Genomic DNA, 16,922 nt, shown 5'->3' on the forward strand with positions numbered 1-16,922 from the left:
CTAACGTTACATCAGTGCCCATCACATTTGTACACAAAAATCGTACATGCTATAGCCACCCAACAAACTTTAAAAACATCAGATTTCACTCTCAAAAACGGCCACAAAGTTATTAGATATGCTACCTGAGATACAAGGAGAGATCGATTATTAAGATCGAGGAACTACGATGTGGGCAAAAAGTGAAATGATCGCCGGTACTGCGGTAGCAAAATCACTCTGAGTTCCATTTCGTTTACACCACGTGCGATGGAGTCTGGACGGTGTCCGAAAACGAAGGACTTACACTGGTATCCACTAATATATTCTGACCGTACGGGCCATGAAGGGAACCAGTGTAGAATATGCATTACGCGACAATAATACGCATCATGTGACAATGTTTTGGCTGCACTCGATCTCAAACGTGATAATTTTCTGTTGCGTTTACATTATCGCGTGCCGGGAACGAAACAGTGATGCTTACAAGACGCGCGCTGTCAAACAGAAGGCACCATGATGAAAATCCATCGCGACACAAATGTGTCTATAACTCTAAAATACAATCATATTTTGAAGGTTTTAAAAAAAGCAATTCAAGCTTCGATATCACTCATTACAATTTTCAAGGTTCCATTATTATTTTCAATGTATTTCGTGATGAAAAAGTTTTGGGAAAAACAAAAAGAATCGTAACTTTGCAACGCATAGGCCGATTATCATGGAACGTGGATGGTTGAATGGCATTTTCAATAAGCTTTCGACAGACGTATGGTTTCTTGACGTCTGCTATGCTACACTACTGTCAAGACCGAGTTAAACACAGTCACTAGGGCAGACAATTCTTGCCGTGGATCTTGAACGCATGGACCGGTCTGTGCGTGCCGCATGGCCCGTGAACGTAACATGTCATGCGCGCAGCATTTTTCGTACTCGGAGTTAAAATGAGACTTTTCAAACAGCAAAAACCAGTGTAATTTCGACTCAAATCCCAATCACAATGGGAAAATATGTAAGTTTATTACATCATTGAACTATCTTTATAAATTACGAGGAATATTTCAAAATTTTAACTTATAAATGGGGAATGAAAACATCCGACTTTTTGAAACAAAATCACCGGGCGTGTGTATGTTGCGCGCATTCGTTTTGTACACAAAGTGATCACCGGCAGCAAACCGCGAGTGCGCGAGCCCTATTAATATCTCGATGAATCAATCACAAGCGCGCAGTACGGCCGTGGCCGGCCGGCTAAACACCGTCGATTCCCCACTGTACGATGTACACACACGTACATACGTACGTACGTACACTGACAACTGAATCTCCAGTTCCTGTATGTGCCGATACTTCAAGAAGCGACACCCCCGCCGCAAAAATATATGTCTGTATTCGTACACACACATACCAGCAGGAGTAAGTACGGCAGATCTTACGTGCAGTCAACCGACTTTCTTTTTCTCTGTGCTTGCATGCGCGGTATACAGAACGCATTGATGTTCGTGTACGAGGCAAACGAGCTTGACACATAGTCAAAACACGCGTGCACATGGCGTTCCGAATCCCGATTGTCAAAAGCGGACATTGTAAATGGCGATCGTGTATTAATTATGGGCCTGATTCCCAAAGAGAACAAAATCAACTTTTAATCCACATTAAGAACATGCAGGTAGGTTATAGATAGAGGGAAGGGTTTCGAATTTTGAAGGGAAATTTGAGGGAAAACGACAACGAAAAAACGCAACACGAAAATAGAGATGGCGATCGCACGTCACCAACAATAAAACTGCTTAAAAAAACGTAATTTCTATCCCCAAAAAGTGTTCAAAATTACAAAACAGGTGCAATATAAGCTGAGAGAAGTCTGCTTTAGGTTGAAAACGTAATTTTTTGAATGATAAAAAACACCTTTGGCTCAAATGTGATCGAAACTAAAGGGGGGCCCTAAACTACATGATCGCTGATATAAATTCGCATTTTTTTTTAGCCGGCCTCTGTGCCCCTTCTGCAGATATTAGTTTGGCCTTAGTGCCCTCCCAACTGGCCTTGGTGCCCTCTATAATTTTGCTCCATTCAAGGCCAAAGTGGCCTTGCCCTAAAAATCCCCAAATTCAAGGCCTGTAAACATAGTTTGACTTACCCTTTTTTGCTTGAGCTGGGACCAATTTCATGATGCAGAGAGGTTTTCTTTGCACAACCGCTTTTGTTTTGTTGTGTATTTGCTCAACAAAACTCGCTAGGCTCAGCTAAAGCCGCGTTTGCATTGGGCTTAATTTTGTAAAACATTCCTGCGAATGATTGTCAACATTCCATTGTGGTTATACTACCCTGTGTCCGCACTTACAGAGGTCAATAATGTTAAGTTTTACATAGCAGTGGCCGTCTGTACGGGACTTTTCAGTGATGTAAAACTAACACTGTAATTCCTCCGCGACCCATTTGGCCCTGAAAAACTTACCGCTGCGGACCGTAAAGCTTACAATCGACATTTGACAGTTTGAGAAATTTACCGGCTGCCTGCACTGGACTTCATTTGGTGAAGTTAACAACAGTCTTCGTAAAGTTAACAACAGTCTCTGTTAGTTTTACCAAAAGAAGTCCAATGCGAACACGTCTCTGCTTAGCAGAGTCAGTAAGTCTCTTTGATTCGTGAGTCACACAACCTGGATCTTATTACAACAGCTCACCTCTCGTGTGTTTTCTTTGGAGCCGACTTTCTTGAAGATTTCTGCTAAGATATCGTTGGTTCTTGCGGGCGCTCTGCGGGGCGACGTCTTGGCTCCGTTCTGTAAGGCGAGAAAACAGTCAGATTATCGGTACGGGCAACGGTTTATATTAGTACTAGTCACACACCCTTCCAATTTTGGATGGAGAACAAAAATATACTCAATTTTCAATTTGATAGATTCCCAATATATAGAAATTCACAACTGTTGTTTGAGGTGAAAACGCTGCAGGATAAGTCAAAAGTCGATTGCATAGTTGAGAGTTGGGGGCAATGTCTGCACAGACACACACGTTGTAAACATTTACAACTTTTATTGTAAATTTAATTAAAACGGATTCTCACTATTCATAAGATGGAATCTGCATCAGGGTGATGTAAATTCAGTATTGGATTTTGCCTTTCTGCTTAGCGCCACTTGAACAAAGACACTGACCAAAATTGGGGAACCGCCAACATAGGGCTGGATAGCTCAGTTGGTAGAGCACCGGAACGGCAATCTGGAGGTCACAGGTTCAAACCCCACTCCAGTCAATTTCTTTGTTCAACTTAAAAATTTATAGTTATTACACCCTTTAGTGACTTCTGAAGGTGCAGTTGTCATTTACCTGTATGTTTCCTCTCTCTTGCTCGGCTGATCCATTGACTGGCTCCGATGACATGCTACCCTGGGATAATCTGTTGCTTCTCAGCACCCTCTTCAGGTAGCCGTCCATCTCGGAACTCTCCGGATCCGTGATCAGATTCTGGTAGCTCAAAATCTGCAACGAAAGAGAAGAGGGTGGTGGACGTTTCATTCTGAGTTTGAAGTATAATACTTCTCGAGTCAAAAGGTTCCGATTGTATGACGTCAAAGTAACACGTGACCATCCGATTTCCCAGTGATCGGCCACCATTGCAGTTGGCAAGCCTTTGGTTAGCAATTACGTCACATGTTGTTAACTGGACAATTAGGCCATCAGCCTGGGGGTTTGGCCAGTATCAAATCAGGGCGTAAATGATTATAGTGCGCATGCGCAAGGTATACCGCCCCTAGAGTGGTAACAAGCATTTTGATGAACATTTTGAAAAAAAGGGTGATAACATCCAAAAAGCTGCCACCGCTGCAATGCCATCACATATTTTCCAACTCTGGAGGTGTATACCTTGCCAAAAATCGCTATGACGATTATTCCCCTCATTTGATACCGGTGGCCAAAATTTTGGACCGAGTAAATGACTGCAAATTCTTTATCAAATGGAATAACGGTCAGTAGTGTTGTGCAAACCCGACCCAAACCCACCTAGGGGTCGGGTCGCGTCGGTTAGTCCATCAATTCAGTCGGGTTGGGTCTGTTTTGCATTTGCAAATTTTCAGGTCGGATCGGGTCGGTTAAGTCATTTTGAAAAACCAGAAAAAAAAATTTAAAAAAATGAAACAGTTCGGAAATTCACCGATGCAATATTTATTGCAGAGTCACAGTGCCCGGTGCTACCAAAATAGTTTGCGGTCTATCACGCACGGTCTATAACATGTAGGCCCACCAGCAGGTCACGTTGTGAGTGCCGCATGGTATGATTCAGTTACTGAAGGACGACGATTTTCACAAGACGAAGGTAAGTTCAGGCACAAAAAGCGAACACAGTTGCCCAAGCCAGATATCCCGGGTTTTTCTGGGTCAGTTTACTATCGGGTCAGTTTTCCATGAATTTTAATCGGGTCGGTTTTAGGGAGTTCAGATCGGTTTCAGTTCGGATTCGGTTTAGATCTATAATGTTTCGGGTTGGTTTGGCATGGTCAACCCGACCCGATGCACAACACTAATGGTCAGTACCTGTGTGGTGCATGTTTGTCATTATCGTGCCGACCAAGCCCTGGGTGTTGGCTCTGTGTTGTTCTTACAGTTTTTGCCAGCCATCACATCTTTGAAGGCTTGCCTACCACCTACTGCACGCAGCTTGCCTACCAACTTCTGTACCCAGCGCTATACAATCTTTGGAAAGATTTTCATATACGAAGTTCACTCAACACCCTGTGTACAAACCCTATGAGATTGGACTGAAAAATTCTAAGTGTTTTCTAAGAAAATGCTTGTATTTTCTCACTGCTCAAATTGACTTTGATGACATGAAATTGCTATCTGGGGGCTTGTTAGTCAATACAGAGGAAAATTAGTGAACTTCGTATATGGAAATTTTTCCCAATCTTTGCCTACTACAATCTCGACACTAACTTTCCAGTACCCTTGATGTAGGCCAGGTCACGTGTCAGTAAGAGATCTCTATTATATAGGAGGGAATGTTGACTGTTCTACTGATTTCAAAATATGCAAGCTTTACATAAAAAAATCAATTACTGAAAAGTAACTCTGGCAACTTGTGACTCATTTGGTTGGGTTGGGTTACACACAACATTTGTGATGCAATTAAGCTAAATGAGTCGTTTGTCGACCCTGGTCAATTCATTTTTTTGACAGTTTTGAAAAGAGCACAATCTCAGCATTACTGATGTGAAAACTGCATGCTGATACCACATTTAGTCAAAAATTATGGAAGTCGGAACACCAAGAGATGTGATGAAGTGATGTGATGAAGTGGCCCTATTTTGGCCTGAATCTCCAAATGAAATTTCCCGACAAACGACTCATTTAGCTTGATTGCATCACATGTACCTTTTCACCGTGGATCTTAGCCATAGAGTGTAAGATGGTCTTGACGGTCCGCAGCGGGGTGTCGCTGGGCCGGTCCCGCCAGCTGTGAGAGGGGAACGCCTTGAGGAACTGGTGCAGATCCAGCAGGACTCGGTCCACCTTCAGTGTGTCGATAATGTTGGGCATCATGCGCACCATTCGCCACAGGCACTGGAGACAAAGAATTAACAAGGAACAAAAATTGTATTTGCCCTGTCAAAAACCAAAACCGCCCGGTCTAAAACCACCCTGCCTGATACTTTCCTGTGCTGCCCTAAACTGCCCCAGCACTGTATTGTTTATGGATTCATCACGGAGAGAATACACTACTGTAACGCAGGCGCACATTGTCAAACTGTATTAGATTTACCTTTGACCTTGGTTGCATAATTTATTCATTAAGTCCGTAGACGTCACCTAGCGATGCACTGTTTATCGGAGTGCGCGTCCAAAAAGTATACTTTCTAGGTCACCGACTGTAAGTGTATCATGCAATCTGTACATGTACAACGTGTTCACGTGTGCGGGTTTAGGCACACGGTGCGGTGTCAAGGACAACTGCTCGTATCTGAGTTACGCCAGACACTTTTGTTCCTTGCTGTGAAGGCGTTGTCGATGTCAACATGACTTAAGGTAGTTACTGATTTGTAGCTGCAGTTCTGCCGCTGGATAGCCAGTTATCTCGGCAGAGTCGTAAGTCCATATTTTTGGTTTATAAGTCTGATTGTTTTAGTCTAATTTCTTGCCAAATTGTGGACAGTTTTAATGATGTGCTTTGTAACGCTGGGTTATGTACGTTGCATTGTATCTTTGACTTATTGTAACACCCAGACACTTCAGAATGTCACAAACATTTTATTGATTTATATCACAGATTAAACGGAAGTCAACATCCCAAGGTGACAGGCAAACTTGTGTCGCATGTCTGTTATATTTTGGGGTGCGTCAATGACCACAGAGTGAAGGCTTATCATCAGCAGTCGCGCAGAAACTGCAACAACTACAATATATTGAGATGCAAGAACTAATGAGTTAATGGGAATAAACACGACTGAGGAGTACACTTGATTGCTTTTAAATGCTTTTTACCACTCAATCAAATAAAAGGAGTAATTTCGAGGTTGCCCCATGTAACAAAAATCTCTTTCGTGAATTTGTGTGGTTCTGAAAAAAAAACAGGGAAGTAACCCCCCAAAAATTGGGAAATACCAAGCTTTGCGAGACTTTATACAGTGTTTTTCAATTTTTAACGACATAAGTGAGAAGTGAAAAAACAAGGAAATCAGCTGATCAGAGGAATAGCTGCACGCCTGTAACTGTCAGTGCTCTTTGCCATTTTCACCGTTGAGGGAATACTTGCCCACAAAGTCTATAAAGCTTCTCGGGTTATTACTATATCAACTTTATACACAAAGATATTAATCAACACAATACACACAGCTGGATATTACGTTTATTGTGTAAAGAAAAGGCCAATCTCCCAATGGTAATTCTGGGGACTTGTGGTTCAGTTTGTTTTTGGTTCACGTTAAATCCTTACCTTCATTACAAGTTGCACAAACTTGGGGGCACTGCTTTCTCGGGCTGCGCAGTCTTGCAACAGCTTGATCAGAGCACTGCCAAACAAAACAAGAAAATAAATTTAAAAGTCCAGTTCTTTTAAACAGTTTCAAAGTTGGTATATGCTGTTGATTAAGGGGTATGATTGGAGTAAAATGAAAATCCACGAACTAATCGACGGAGGGTTTGAGAGTTGCCGAGCGCTCCACAGCAATGTAAGGTCTATGGTATTCATTTGTATGGGCCTTATACCTGACAGGCAGAAGACCTCAAGCCCGGTTCATAATTCACGCGAATGCGAAGCGAATTTGACGTCACGAAGCATTCGCTGCGAAATTCGCCCGAGTTGAAATATGTTCAACTTTTACGAATTCGCAGGACGAATACTTGCCATGACATCACAAATTCGCGATCGCGTTCGCGCCGAGTATGAACCGGGCTTTAGACTGTCAAATCTCGCAAATGTGGATGTCAGAAATTGGACTGTGTGGAACAGGGCCATTTAGGAAAGACAACGTCTCATCACAGCGTGGGAAAAATGGACGTTAAATGGAAACGAATGATGATGATGATGATGATGATGATACATGTATATCAAGTTTTATAAGTGAAAACACCTTAAGGGTAAAACCTCATGATTTCACAGATTTCAAGAGGGATTCTTTAAAAATTCTGAAACATGGAAAAATCCTGACAAACAAATCCTGAAATCAGGGGGAAAACTGGCCAATTTCACTACTGGCTGATTTCAACACAATAAATTGCTTATAGAGAGTAGTAACTTATTCAAGTTTAGGTCCTGAAAATTAAATACTGTGCTGAGGTGACAATCTTACATGTTGGAGATGTGCGTTGGTGCATACATATTAGATCTTATACATATTTAGTTATAAAATTATAAAAAAGTCTGATGCAACAATGAAAGAAATAAGAACAACAAAGTTGAGAATAAAATGTGATGCGATCAAGCTAAATTAGTCGTTTGTGGACCCTGGTCATTTTTTTTTTTTTTTACAGATTTGAAAAGAGCACATTCTCAGCACTACTGCTGTGAAAACTGCATGCTGGCACCATCTTTAGTTCAAAATCATGGAAGTCGGAACACCAAGAGATGTGATGAAGTGATGTGATGAAGTGATGTGATGAAGTTGCCCTATTTTGGCCTGAATCTCCAAATGAAAGCTCCCGACAAACGACTCATTTAGCTTGATCGCATCACAAATATGAAACGCCAAACTCTCACCCCATTGTGTTACTATGGTCGGCGTTCTCCACGACCTTGACCAGCAAAACATTGACTGATCTCATCACTTGAGGGCCTCCTTCAAGCGCCATGAGCCGGTCGTCCAGCAGGACCGTGACCAGACCGTTGAGGAGATCGCACAGAACATCCTTGGAGGCTTCCTGGGCTAAGGGTCGACTGTGGAATAACTGGAAAGCGAATTGAATATTCATGAGCCGAAATTATTCAATATGCATGAATAGGGCTATTCAATATTCGTGAGCAAGGATTATAAGCCATTTGCGAGTGACCTATACCCTTTGGGATTTAAATTTGAAAAACGTCTGGTACACTGACTTGCTCATAATGCTTGGCACATTTTAACTTTGAATTCTCCAGACCAAAGACACTGTTGCTAATTACATGATTCGGGGCAAGCTCTTGCATAGTTACGTAAGAGACGCTCAGCACCAATACATTGTTCACAATGGGTGAGAATGGCAAAAAGACACCAGACCATGCCGGAGCTGGGGGTTGCTAGCATAAGGTTTGCCCCGAATCACGTGATATAGTAACAGTCTCTTTGGTCTGGAGAATGCAAAGTTAAAACGTGCAAAGCATTGGATAAAGTCAGGGTTCCAGATTTTATTCAAATTTAACTCGCAAATGGCATATTGAAAAGTCATAAGATCACACAAGACGTCCTCCACGTACGTTTCATCCCAATGGGACGTGTGATATTTACAAGTTTATAGTAGGTGCGGCGGGAACTTGACTGCGCCCTCGGAAACCATACGGAATCGGCCCTGGCAACCAGGTACCTCCTCTTGTTAGATGCCGAGTTAAACTGCTTTTTACGCCCGTAATTTAAAGAAACATGTACATTAAATCAATGTTCTGTATTAAGCTTAGCAGCTCTGTGACGAAGGCCCCAGTTCCTCACCGACATGAGCAGAGCCACCATGCAGCGGCACATCAAGACCACATCCTGGGAAGTGGAGACGTCCCCCATGTGCTTGCTGAAGGCCATGCGTAGCTGTAAGGAGGTAGCCACCAGCAGCTGGTCCACGTGGTCCTTCAGGATCTTGTTGCGTTCCGGCTCCTTCAGGACTTCATCAAGCTGAAAAAACAAAAAAACAGTATAAATAATTAAAAACCTGAAGAGCCATTTTACTCCGAAACAAAAGCTGCAGAGGGAGATATTTTTACAAAAGATTTTAAAAGTTTCGACATAACAAAAATCTTTGAAGGTTCTTTATTAACTTAGTCAATCTAGCCTCCCTCAAACTTTAGAGACTAAAGGAGTTGTTCTGGGGGAATTACAAATGTTCAAGATCTGGTCCTTTTTTTTATTGTCTCTCTCTTTAAACTGATGAATGTATCAACATATACGTACCAACAGTAACACAAACATTAGACACTACAACACACTTGATCCCATGAACTTTGACAGAAATTCAGAACATTTTCTCACCTTAGCTAAGGATTTGATGCTGACAGACAGGTCGTTGCTGGCAACTTGGGAGATCATGAAATTCAATTGCATGATGGTGGGCAGGGGCGACTTCTGAACCCTACACAAAGACAAATCAGAGAGATTTTAATTGATAACAGAACTCCACCATTTAATAATGATTCCTCAAATTATGCAGAGTTGTAATGGCTCAAGTCAATGACTGAGTCACATTCTTTTGGCTACTTGACTAACAGGTAACTGACTCGACTCGAGTCGCTGCGAGCAAAAGACTCAACTTGAGTCCCTCATCAGAAGACTCAACTCGACTCAAGTCGAAGGCTAATAACACTCAAGTCCCAAAACTGTGTAAAAATAATGTTCTCTACTTTATTCAATGGTGTTCAAAAAGCAGTGAGTCCCTCATCAGAAGACTCGATTTGACTTGAGTCGAAGGCTAAAAACACTCGAGTCCAAAAACTGTGCAAAAATATGTTCTGTAATTTATTAAATGGTATTCAAAAAGCAGTGACTAGAATTGACTCGAGCACAAATTTGACTCGACACGACTCGACTCGAGCACATATCTGACTCGACACAACCACACACTGTGACCCGACTCGACTCGACCTTCTTGAAGTAATGACTTAACTCAACTCGATACATTTCCTTAAAGTGACTAGACTCTAGTTGTACTGAGCCACTAAATTTATTGACTCAATACAACTTTGAAATTGTGCCGTGTGAACATGTAAGGCCAAAAAAAACAGTCTCCGGCAAAATGAAAAAGTTTTTTTTTCCTATGAAAGATCATGTCTCAAACCGCCAAACTCACTGGTTTGACTAGAATCCTGCTGCTGTACAATTTTAACGTGTTTTTAGATGGGGTTATGATCGAGAATAAGCTTTAATAAGTTTAGTCGGGCACCATTTGCAGTCATCAGCCGACATTTGAAGCAAAAAAAAAAACAGGCCAAAAAAAAAAAAATTGCCGCGTCGCCGCACCACTTTTTGGGCAAGCTCCATACCAGAAACCGGAGACTTATTTTTTTTGGCCTAAGGCACAGACACCAATTAGTGCCTACGGGCTTGACAATTGCAAATTCTAACAACTTTCTCTGTTACTTCTGCATACAGTAACGTCAATGTTTCACCCATGAATATGGACATTTGAATTAGCATAAAAATCATGTTTATAAGGATGCAGTATTACATGGCAAGGATTGTTTTGAAAAAAATATCGCATCGGAATGTAAATTTTAATATTGGATTGATGTAAATTTTAACATTGGATTTTACCCTTTTTATCAGTGAAGGACAAATACCAATACGGCTAAATACTGCTATAATGAACGTTGCAAAACCAAACACTCAGCTGTAATGAACATCTACTTCGATTCACCAATTTTATTAACAAATACACACAGCACTGTTGGCAGAAAAAATTGGTGAAACCAACAACCGATCTAGTTCTGTGGACCTATAAGGCCGGTCTCTGGTCAGCGCGCGCGTCGATTTTAATCATGCGCGTCACTCTTTTTTATCCCCAAAATGTTCCGCGGTAGCTCCAACAGCGCCCTCTATTGCCGCACCTCCTCAATTTTTTTTTACCAAAGAGCACAAGGAATGGGAAATTGCACCAAGGCAAATGATCGAGAGCACCAAGGCAAATTATGGAGGACACCAATGTACATGAGGACACCAAATAGCAAAATAGTACCCCACCTTGTCTGTACAATCCAAGCTTGAAGAAAAAAAAAAAAAGCCAAAAAAAAAAAACAGCCGCGTCCCCGCGTCAATTCCGGAACTTTGGTCTGACCAGAGACCGAATATTTTTTTTTTTTGGCCTAACAGTCTACTTCTGCAAACATGCAGGATTTTACACAGCTTACCGGTACATAACACAGCAATGAAATTGATTAAGGCAATGAACTTGGTCAGTGTCCAAAAATGTTGTTGTGCTCAATTGACAATTGTGCAGTGATGCGTGACTGAAATTAAATGAAACTCATAGGGGTTGAGGCCAAGGATAAGGAGTATCTGCTCAACAAACAATTTTCCAAATCCTCAAAATCCTGACCTCATGGTTTGGTAGTTATTTCAATAATTGTCAGACGGACACTTTTTTGGGGACATGCTGTTTTCAAAATTTACTTCTGCCAAAGCAAACGTCCATCTTTCAAAGGGCATATAATGATGGTTACTCACTTTCTCTTGGGCATGACGATGGGTTCGGCCAGAATCTCGTCCACGTTGGTGTCCTGCAGCGTGGGCATCTCGGGCTCGCTCTCGCTGCGCTCCAAGCCCAGCTTGTCCAGGTCTAAGGAGAACGTCTTGGGGCAGTGGCTGCCGCCTGGCCCGTTGCGGACACCCGAGGGCGCTGTACCCGGCCGCTGCGATTTGCCAGGGTTCCTGGGACAAAAACATGGCGACATCGATGAGAAAGAGAGGGACGGAAAATGAGGGTGGAAAAGCTTTGCGAGAAATGAACGGCTATAAAAAAAAGTTATCAGTGGAAGAACAAAAGGCTGTATTTAAGGCAGTGTTATCGTTGAGGCCATCACAAGTCATCATAAGTCATCACAAGTCCATCACAAGGCCATCACAAGGCCATCACAAGTCATCACAAGTCATCACAAGTCCATCACAAGGCCATCACAAGTCATCACAAGTCCATCACAAGTCCTCCAGTCCCAATTCAACTCACAAGCTATTCAAACGAGCTTTGACAAAGGCACTCCTTTGCTATTGCTCATCCCTTGTTAATTGTGACTGGACATGTGAAAAGACAACATGTGATTTTACTTTTGACTGGACGTGTGACGGACTTGCGATCATTCAGCTACGACACTAATGTCAAGTTGAGGATGAACTTAAAGGGGTGCGCTAGGGAGATTTTAGTTCAAGGAAAGTAAAGTGTCAACACATTTAAAGAATCCTGCAACATATTTAATGGTAAATACATGCAAAGTCTACACTGATCGCACTACACTGCAAGACAAAGAATGAAAACTACAGCAAAACGAAAGTGAATGGCTGCTATTGGCTGTGGTTTCAATAGGCGACAAGAGTTTTTCCACTTCCCAGCCTTTAGCTGATACGTACAAATTCATTCAAATAGCCAAAAATTGTCCTTTTCAACCGAATTGTGCAAAAGGCCGATTTCGTTCAGATATAGGCACAGAAATCAGCAAAACACAAGTGCAGTTGATATTGATAATCTTTTAGAAAGACAGAGGTGGTGCAACTGACGCTATTGTTTGCAAATCAAGCTCAGGACAGTGTGCTAGGACAGTGTGCTAAGGCAGCTGCCAATTGCGCTTATGGAAATGTTGGCGCCCAAAGCAAATAAAACAAGTGCAGCGATATAAAGCAATAAAGCACATGGCTACAGAAACTGTTTCTTAACGCACACCTATAGATGGGTCATTCTATAAATTTGGGTCCACTTTTTTGTCCTGTCCCTGTTACATCATGTACATCTGGCATGTTTTATAATTTTGATGTACTCTTTAATGCAGTTTTCCTCCAAGAGTGATATTGAATACTGGCATGCAACTGGGAATTTACAAAAACATAAGGAAACTCCAAACCAGAGTACAAGACTTTGTACAGTGTTTTTCAATTTGTAATGGCATTCATGAGAAGTAAAAAACGAGGAAATCAGCGGATCCGAGGAAAAGTTGCATGCCTGTGAATAGCAAACTACCCACCCAACAAATAAAAAGTCATTCTTAATGATACTTGAATGGCAAATTACAAAGTACCAAGGTAACAGGGACAGGAAAAATGTCACGCTTTGGACCCTAAATTTATAGAATGACTCGGGTACACACACAAGCCAAATAAAGTTCACACACTTATTCATTCTAAACAAAGAAAAGCAACGTGTCCTGCTTGTTGATCAAAACCACAAGATTCAATCGCTCCAAGATTTTTTTCTCCAAATGCTGATCTAAAATGTCCTTTAAAATAGAATTTATCCCCGCACAGAAGCAAAAGAAAACATTACAAAAGAAACACACTTATTCCTTCTGTGAACGATAAAAGCAACAGCTGAAGTCTGCAAATAAAACGCAATGGAATCAAATGTACTGGCTGCAATTTTCATGGCGTGCAAATGAGGCAAAATAAGTTGTCAAGAAGAAAGCTGAAATAGGGGATCACTGCATATAACTAAACACATACAATACAACCAAAAAAAAAAAGAAGGATACTTAGTGAATATTTTTACATAAAGTCCCTTTCGTTTGGTTTTTGAGTTAACGGTCTCAATATGTTTTCACCAGACATTTGGGAAACTAATTATCAAGGGAGCAATACATGATGGTACAAGACATGTATCTGCCAAAAAATACCACCCCCAATTTTGTTTCAATATTTTCATTACAAGGACTTTGGATGTATCCTGCAAAACAAAAGATTACTCGAACTAGAATCGTGTCTTTTATATTGGGTTTTGCAACTGCAAGCATAGTTACAAGCACGGAGTGAAGCAGAAAAGATTTTACAAAGGTGACACAATACACTACAGACACTCAGCTACACACAATATTCTTACATGTCCGCCATCTTGGTCTAGTCCCCCAAAGAAACAGTACTGTTCAACCATGGAACAAGCCAAAAGGCACCAGGCTTTCATGGAACCAAGATGGCCGCCATGCAGGAATACGGCTATGTCCATCTTGGTCCATCTAGGTCCAGTCCCCCAAAGCCATGGTACTGCTCATCATGGAATAAACCAAAAGGCACCAGGCTTTCATGGAACCAAGATGGCCGCCATGTAGGAATATGGCTATGTCCATCTTGGTCCAGTCCCCAAAGCCACGGTACTGCCCAACCATGGAACAAGCCAAAAGGCACCAGGCTTTCATGGAACCAAGATGGCTGCCGTGTAGATGGCTATGTCCATTTTGGTCTAGTCCCCCAAAGCCACAGTACTACCCAACCATGGAACAAGCCAAAAGGCACCAGGCTTTTATGGAACCAAGATGGCCGCCATGTAGGAATATGGCTATGTCTACATTACTTGACTACGGCTTACAAGTACACATGCCTATGGAAGCGGCTAAGGCCACTTCCCAAGTACACATGTCTATGGAAGCGGCGGCGACTACTTCCCATAGACATGCGTGTTCCTCCTAGCCGTAGCCAGGTAAATTTTTACCTGTACTGATCCCTCCATCCAGGGCTATTGTAGTTAGGAAAGTGAAATGGCAAGGGATTAAGAATTGACTACTTGTGTTAATAAAGTACAATTCCTCAATACTCTAACGCACTATGCATAATCAGTGCAATCTACAATGCACACAGAACTTTGCTATTGGTTTTAGGGACACTGCTATGCAAAATTGACTCACTACCGAAGTGTTTTGTATCTTAGAAGAACTACAAGGTAATGTTAATTATATTTCTAGGGACAGATTTCATGATCTCCATGTCAAATCTGACTGTAATCATTTGAGAATTGGTGGAGACATTTTCTCTAGGATTTTCAGGGCAAAAGCCTGCCGTGTACTCATTTCAAAATGCAAGACAGTTGCGTGCTGCTTCACAATTTCTGTAACGGACACACGATGCATACATGCACGTGGACAGGTTCCAATGTTTTATCAACGCTCTCGTAATTGATTTGGCGTATAAAGGTTGGTGTGCAGTAGAGGTATAATATATTGCTGCCTTTGATCTGCGCTTGCTGTGTTAAACATGAACTGTCTGTTTTCTTTAAAAAAATGCTATTTCTCGATTAAAGGTAATATTTGCAAACATCACAAAACAAAACTACAAAATTATTATAAAATGCATTACTTGACTGTTGCTATTAAAGGGAATATACAACATTTGCAAACATCGAAAAATAAAACTACTAAATTTTTGCGAAATACCTTAATAGGATGTTGGTAAATGACAGTCTAAAGCATCCTGTAAAATTATGGCACCTGGTGTGAAGTCATTTTCAAGAAAATGGTATTTTGGTATACATTTCCAACAGTGGTCGGCCGATTACCGTTGGAAAAACCTGACTATTTCTCAACTACTGCTCCAATTTACCATTTTTGTTCAGTCCAAATTTTGTTTGCTATTGGTTACATGTTCATGAACGGGTGCAGGCCAGCTAGAGTGGTTCCATTACCTTACAATTTTCTGGCATCTATAAATTGATCCATTTCATCTTTAGTGGAGTCAGGGAACCAGACTCCTCGAACATTTTTGTTTTTCTTAGTTTTTGCAGCATTTTCGAACACAAAACTTCAAACATGTCAGTGTAACAGTATTTGATCTATTATACTAACCCCTCAAATAGTTCATTTCTGAAAATTACAACTGCCAATGATGTACATTCCCTTTAATAATATCTCCAGCATCCTGTGAAATCATGGCACCTGGTGTGCTGTCATTTTCAAGAAAAGTGGAATTTTTGTATGAATTTCCAAGGATGGTCGGCTGACCATCATTGGAAAGAACTGCCTTTTTCTCAAATACTGCCCCCACTTTACCAAATTTAGTTAGCCCACATTTTGATTGTGAATAGGTGCAAGCCAACAAGTCTTGTTCCCTGACCCGACAATACCCCGACGTCTATGACTTGCTCCGTTTCGCATGAAGTAGGGTCAGGGAACCAGAAAACAAGAACAGCATGTTTGGGTTTTTTTTTCCCCAGCATCTATGAACACAAAACTTAAAACAGGTCAGCGTAACAATATTTGCTATAAAAATACTAGCCCCCAAATCCATCCATTTCTGAAAATAACAGTAAAAGCAAATGTTGTATATTACCTTTAATGAAATTTTATTAAAAAGAAAATAAATTCTTTGTTATATTTTGAGCATCTGCAACACTCTGAAAAATGCCTTGCAATTTGGGTTGTTATTGCAAACAGATCTGCACTGCGAGTAGACTGGTGCCCAGTCCCTACAGTATCAAATCTAAAAGAGGGACCGGAACCAGTCTACACTACAAACGAACTGAATTATTTTCCTGCTGCAAATAATTCGAAATTTGTTGAGTAATTATAACTGAACTGCGGGCTGGGTATAATATGTCTTGTATCAGACTTACGGGAGTCCCGATTTCTTGGGATCCGGTCTGGAGTTCTTGTCGTCCTTCTGCTGGGCAGCCGGGGCTGTCTTGGCAGGTGGTGCGGCCGAGTTCTTCTTAGCTGAACGCTTGATACGCTCCTCAAGCATACCCATGTCCTTGTCGTGCAACTACCACCAACAAAACAAAAACCAAAGGAAAATTATTTCAGTGTGATCTTAAAAATTTACAAATGAGGATTTTCCTACTTTGTGACACAGAATTGTACATAAAAA

The 16,922-nt window shown here is 41.4% G+C and overlaps 1 protein-coding gene across 1 annotated transcript in view; it reads right to left on the reverse strand.

Moving 5' to 3' along the window:
* The window catches only part of LOC119721605 (cytoskeleton-associated protein 5-like), a 73,130-nt gene that overhangs the window by 8,325 nt on the left and 47,883 nt on the right, over positions 1–16,922 (reverse strand). The window contains exons 32-41 of the mRNA XM_038191684.1: positions 16,669–16,817; positions 14,776–14,799; positions 11,817–12,020; positions 9,630–9,729; positions 9,099–9,275; positions 8,177–8,364; positions 6,914–6,989; positions 5,356–5,544; positions 3,313–3,465; positions 2,667–2,765 (exon numbers count right to left, since the gene is read on the reverse strand). Of these exons, the coding sequence (XP_038047612.1) occupies positions 2,667–2,765; positions 3,313–3,465; positions 5,356–5,544; positions 6,914–6,989; positions 8,177–8,364; positions 9,099–9,275; positions 9,630–9,729; positions 11,817–12,020; positions 14,776–14,799; positions 16,669–16,817 (1,359 nt within the window). The remainder of the gene's footprint in view (positions 1–2,666; positions 2,766–3,312; positions 3,466–5,355; positions 5,545–6,913; positions 6,990–8,176; positions 8,365–9,098; positions 9,276–9,629; positions 9,730–11,816; positions 12,021–14,775; positions 14,800–16,668; positions 16,818–16,922) is intronic.

This window comes from Patiria miniata, unplaced genomic scaffold (genome assembly GCF_015706575.1).
Source record: "Patiria miniata isolate m_02_andy unplaced genomic scaffold, ASM1570657v1 HiC_scaffold_1, whole genome shotgun sequence".
NCBI lineage: Eukaryota > Metazoa > Echinodermata > Asteroidea > Valvatida > Asterinidae > Patiria > Patiria miniata.